Consider the following 5,130-nt stretch of genomic DNA (forward strand, 5'->3'; position numbering starts at 1 on the left):
TCCATGCAGCTCGGTGCCTATCCACTTCGTCCACCATGTCCGCCTACCTCGGTACCATCATCCTGGTTGCCGGCATTGTCGTCGTGCGTCGGCCGCCCACACATTTCCCGCGACTCTGCTCGCTGCCCCGCGCCTGACCCACCCCCCTTCCCCGTGCCTGCCTGCCTGCCTGCCTGCCTGTCGCCCTGCTCTCGCCGGCCACAGTTCCAGCGCCTCCCGAAGGATGAGTTCACCAACAGCCTCATCCTGAAGGTCTTCGTCACTGTCTTCCTCGCGCAGTACCCCCTCTTCTTCTACCTGTACCAGAAGATCAAGGGTGACGCGTCGCTGGCCAGCCAGACGGTCACCGTCCCCCCGCCCCAGGGCCTGACCGCCGACCCGAACGCCCAGCCCACCGTCACCAATGCCCAGGACTATGACCTCGGCCAGGTGTGGGACCTGGTCAAGAAGGTGCGCCCGTGGTCCCCCCCTCCCCCCCCCGCTCCGCCCCGCATAAGCTGACCCCCCCCCCTGTGTCCTCACACACACACACACACGCACACAGTCCCTCCTCAACGCCGTCATCATGGGCGGTATCTTCTACAAGTTCGGCTCCACTCAGCCCCTCTTCATGCAGTCGCTCATGATCCCGGTCAACCTCTTCAACAACCCCCTGATCAAGGTCCACCTGCTGGGCGAGAAGGCCGAGAACGCCCTTGCCCGCCCGTGGGCCGCCTCGTCGCCCTCTCCCTTCGGCCTGGGCGGCTCGACCCCGGCCACCGGCGAGCAGGCTGACTCCGCCTCCGGCCAGCTGACCACCTCCGAGGCCGAGGCCGAGGCCACCTCGTCCGATGTTTCCCGCTCGACCACCACCGCGCGCGCGCGCCAGGCCGAGCCCGAGGACGAGGCCCGCATCACCGAGCTGCCGGACGAGGATGACTCCGAGAACCCCGCCAAGGAGGACTAAGAGGGGACGGCGGCATGCGGCGCCCCCCCTCCCCCTCCCCTCTTGCACGCGCGATGTGCCCCACCGCGGCGCGCCCTGCACCTGGGACGCGGGCGGACTCGCGTGAGCGCATGTATCCCCTGATGCCCCCCCATGCGCCTGCCTCCCCCTCCGTTTGCACGTCCGCCGATTGTGTGTGCACCTCTCTCTCTCTCTCTCTCTCTGCAGAGAGCCCTCCCCTCTCCCCTCTCCTGCCTCTCTACTAGACTCCCCACAATATAGTTTCCTCGCCCTCTCCTGGCCATAGCGGGTGTGTGCGGTTTCTCCCGGCCTCCCCCCGCCCCTTTCCAGCGCGGGGGGCCACAGGGACAGATAATACCAAGAAGGATGAATGAAGGTAGGGTTTTGTATTTGTGAAGGGGGTATTCTCGGTGTGCGCGGCCCTGCGCTTTTTGGGGCCGCCGCACCACAGCAAACAGGGGGAAGGGAGAAGGGAAAAAAAAGAAGGGTAGGCAAGTACACAAGCAGGCTCTGAAGCTCTGGGGAAGGGTTTGGGAGGGAGGGGGGGGGAGGCGAAGGCAGGGAGGTCTCTATAAACACCACCCGGTGTGGGCCACCTCTGCCGAGGGAGGGAGAGGAAGGGCGGAGGAAGGGGGGCACGGCACGCACGCGCGTGTTCTGTCTCCGGCCCCTCCCCGGGGGCTGGCGGGGCGCCCCCTCCCCTTTCTTCGCCCTCCCCCTCTCAAGGGCGGCCAAGGCGGCGACACCAGGGGGCAGGAGGAGGGAGGGAGGGGGAAGGGGAGAGAGAGAAAGAGAGAGAGAGAGAGAGGGGGGGGGGGCGACAACAGACACGCGCATGCACATATCGACACGGCTGGCGTGCTCAGTTCGAAGGGGCATCCTTCTCGCCCACCGAGGTGACCGGGACCTTGACTGGCCGGGCAACGTGGGCCCACTTGTCGTGGGTGTAATCCGGGCGGGTGCCCTCCTGGAAGCGGCCAAACAGCTGCTCGGTGGCGCCCTCCCCGAAGAGCCCCTCATCGAAGAGCTCGGTCACCGTGGGAGACCACTCGCTCTTGAAGAGGCAGGCACCGTGGACGCGCTGCACCGCGCCCGGGGCGCGGGTCAGGAACTCCGGGAAATCGAAGAGCCGGCCGCCGCTCGGCAGGGCCGGCGCCTCGTCCCACAGGGCCTGCAGGGCGTCGGCGTCCGGCGCCACACCGGCCGCCTCCTGCCCGAACAGCAGGAAGGCAAAGCGGTGGACCTCACTGCCGCGCTCCGGGTGCGGCGCCAGATACGGCACAACCACGGTGCCGTTGGCCACATTGGCCACATTCTCCGGGGCCGGGGCCGCCGGGGCCGCATCCAGCACCGGCACCGGGATGTCCTTCACCAGCCAGTGGATGCGCGAGCGGAAGGCACGCTGAATGGCATCCGGCGCGTCGAGGTCCACCATGGCCAGGGTATAGTGGCTGGGCGGGGCCTGGCCCTGGAGCAGGGCCGACCCGGCCACCGGCGGGATGAACCGGATGCGCGGCTCCTCGGCCGTCTGCGCGTTGGGAATGCAAAAAAAGGAAAGGAAAGAAGAAGCAGGAGGGGGAGGAGCGATCGTCGAGAGTTAGCACGGCCGGCGCGTCACACGCGGCCTCCCGGAGTGGGGGAGGAAGGGGAAGGAGCAGCGGCGGCGGCGGCGGCGGAGGAGGAGGAGCTGTCTGCCGGCGCCGGGCATGGCGGGTGTACCTCATTCGCATCGAGCATGTTGGCAAAGTGCACGCGGGTGTTGTGCTGGAACTTGACCATCAGCTGGGTGGTCAGCGGCCCGGGGAGCGACCCGCGCAGGGCCGCCACAAGGGCCGTGTTTTCGCGGCGATGCCGGAAGGAGTTCTCGGTCATCCGGGCCACGGTGCTCTGCCAGGTGGCGAACTTCCCCTGGCGGCGGGCCGGGCGCAGGCCAAACAGCTGGCCAATCTGGCCATCCTCCACGAGGGAGACAAGGTGCTAGGGCGGGGTGGTGGTGGTGGTGGTGGTGGCGGTGGCGGTGGCGGTGGCGGTGGCGGTGGCGGTGGCGGTGCGGGGTCAGAGGCGTGCGCATGGGCTGGCCCGGGCGAAAGGGAGGAGGGGAAAGAAGCCGGCATGCCGGACACCGGGCGGTACCTTGTTGCCATACTTGCGGAAGAACTCCTCGTTGTTCTCCTCGAACGGGTCGATGCTGATCAGGTCGACTGCAGGGCAGGAGCGAGAGTAAGTGGGGAGAACCCTGCGCAGGGGAGGAACCGACCAGCCTGGGCACCGGGGCACAACACGTACACAGCGAGTGGCGGATGCGCTGATCGCGGAAGAAGCAGGTGCGCTCCAGATGGGTGAGGATCTTCTGGCGCTCGTTGCGGAAGAGCTTCATGTTCTTGGAGTGCTGATTGATCAGAGGCCCATACTTGCGGGCATCCTCGGCTGGGGGCCACACCACCCACCACCGGCGGAGCGAACATGTCAGTGGCCCGGGCGCGTAGCGCGGGGAGGGGAGGGGGGGGCGGGCGGGGATGAGAGGGAAGCAGGGAGAGGAGGGCGGCCGCACCACTGCCACCGGCCACCAGGGCCTTGTACTTCTGGACGAGGGCCTCCTCGGCCTCGATCAGGGGGACCAAAGAGTCGGCCTTCTGGTTGAGGCCCTTGCGATGGTGGTAGATGAACCGACGCGCCTCGTCGTACGCCTCGAGGTACTGCACGGTACGCCGGTGGGGGAGGCGGCAAGAGGGAGTGCGGGCACCGGGACAGACAGGTGAGGACACATGAACGAAGGGGGGGGGGGGGAGAGGAAGGAGGGAGGGAGGGGGGCGTGCGGCAGGACGACATACCCCGATGGCGGGCAGGCGCTTGTTGGCCGGGTCCAGGACGTAGGGCTCATCGGACGTGTCATACGGGGTCAGGTGCTCCTCTTCATCGACATCCTCGGGGTAGGTGTCGGCGCGCGATGCATAGAACGCGGCTGCCCGAGGGGTCAGGGCGCTGTCCACGGGGGGGCCGGGCGAACGGGGGGCGCGGGGCACGGTGGTCAGCGGCCGGATATGGAAGTGGGCGGGCGACGGCAGGCATGGGGGGAACGGACTGCGAGGCGCGGAGAGCCGACGCGAGGGGGCGGCTACCAACAAGGCGGGTGAGCATGTTGGTAAAGGGGAAGGGGGGGGGGGAGGGAATGAGGGGACAGTCCTCTGTTGGCGAGAAAAGCAGGCGGGGACGGCGGGCGGGGCGTTAGCGGCGACCAGATGGAAAGAGAGGCGAGGTAGGGCAGGTGGCCGCCACGGATGGCCGCGTGGCGAGCCGGGCCAGGCCAGGCGCGCGGACACAGGGCGGGGACAGGGCCCACCGAGAAAGAGGGAGCGCCGGGAGGCGAAGGAGGAGGAGGAGGAGGAGGAGGAGGCAGGGCAGAGGGGGGGGGAGCGAGAGGCAGGGAGAGGCGGAGGGGTGAGGAGGGGGGGGGGGTAGATACAAAATCAGGGGGGATGGGATGGAGCGATGTCCAGACTCGGGGTGCCAGCAACGAGGTGCCCCCCGTCCAGCCGGAGGGGCTGGCGAAAAGTCGCCACCGTCGGCGGAGCCAGGCCAAGAGGGAGCCGCCCATGTGCGGCCCTTCTCGCCGGGAGTCGCGCCGGGGGCGCACGCGCTTCCGGCCGCCCTGGGCATACACCGCCAGCCGGCCGACCAACCGGGCGCGCGCGCACACACGCGAGTGGCCCTGTAGTGGAATCCCCATGTAAACGATAGATGAAGCAACACGTGAGTGAATTGCCACACGTGTTACATCGTGGGAATGATAGCATCCCAGAACAGCATTCCTCGGAGAGGAATGCGGGGTAGAACAACAGCCAGGTGGCCGCCGAGGCCGAGCGGCATAAACGCTCGACCGAGGACGGAGATACGCGGGTGGGCGGGCCCAGCCGCGGGGTTCTCAGTTCCAACCCCTGACCGAGCCCAAAGGTCAAAAAGGGGGACTCTCGTTGAGAGCCTCCTGAGAGCGAAAGCCTTAGCAGCTGTGTGTCGAAGAGTATACGGAAGTATAGCCGAAGCACCAGTTAGGCCGACGAACACCTGTTCTAAGGCTTCCTCTCGAACCCTTTTTAACATCCGAGTTCCTTTCTATTTTCGCTTGCCACTAACTCGTCTCAAGCCGAGTTACTGACTCATCTGGTAACAGACGACCGTGAACCGCT

At 67.3% G+C, this 5,130-nt stretch overlaps 2 protein-coding genes across 2 annotated transcripts; one reads left to right on the plus strand and one right to left on the minus strand.

Moving 5' to 3' along the window:
- Window positions 1-9: 9 nt before the first annotated feature.
- Window positions 10-1,149, plus strand: H696_05608 (hypothetical protein). The gene is made up of 3 exons (XM_009499424.1): window positions 10-83; window positions 205-450; window positions 545-1,149. The coding sequence occupies exons 1-3, from the start codon at window positions 36-38 to the stop codon at window positions 944-946; spliced, it is 696 nt and encodes a 231-aa protein (XP_009497699.1). The 5' UTR covers window positions 10-35; the 3' UTR covers window positions 947-1,149.
- Window positions 1,150-1,740: 591 nt separating this feature from the next.
- Window positions 1,741-4,443, minus strand: H696_05609 (hypothetical protein). Its single transcript, XM_009499425.1, has 8 exons — window positions 4,410-4,443; window positions 4,029-4,131; window positions 3,778-3,928; window positions 3,498-3,642; window positions 3,233-3,373; window positions 3,080-3,147; window positions 2,666-2,923; window positions 1,741-2,474 (listed from the first exon to the last, which is right to left on the minus strand). The coding sequence occupies exons 2-8, from the start codon at window positions 4,082-4,084 to the stop codon at window positions 1,809-1,811; spliced, it is 1,485 nt and encodes a 494-aa protein (XP_009497700.1). The 5' UTR covers window positions 4,085-4,131; window positions 4,410-4,443; the 3' UTR covers window positions 1,741-1,808.
- Window positions 4,444-5,130: the final 687 nt, after the last annotated feature.

The sequence above is a fragment of the Fonticula alba genome (genome assembly GCF_000388065.1).
Source record: "Fonticula alba strain ATCC 38817 unplaced genomic scaffold supercont2.12, whole genome shotgun sequence".
NCBI lineage: Eukaryota > Rotosphaerida > Fonticulaceae > Fonticula > Fonticula alba.

Bases quoted from the DNA above. Each gene is read 5' to 3' on its own strand.
- H696_05608 (XM_009499424.1), top strand. From the start codon at position 36: ATGTCCGCCTACCTCGGTACCATCATCCTGGTTGCCGGCATTGTCGTC. The intron at 84-204 runs GTGCGTCGGCCG...CGCCGGCCACAG, and splicing joins TGGTTGCCGGCATTGTCGTC to TTCCAGCGCCTCCCGAAGGA. The intron at 451-544 runs GTGCGCCCGTGG...ACACGCACACAG, and splicing joins TGTGGGACCTGGTCAAGAAG to TCCCTCCTCAACGCCGTCAT.
- H696_05609 (XM_009499425.1), bottom strand. From the start codon at position 4,084: ATGCTCACCCGCCTTGTTGGTAGCCGCCCCCTCGCGTCGGCTCTCCGC. The intron at 3,374-3,497 runs GTGCGGCCGCCC...TGTGGCCCCCAG, and splicing joins CCTGGTGGCCGGTGGCAGTG to CCGAGGATGCCCGCAAGTAT. The intron at 2,475-2,665 runs GTACACCCGCCA...CCCAACGCGCAG, and splicing joins ACATGCTCGATGCGAATGAG to ACGGCCGAGGAGCCGCGCAT.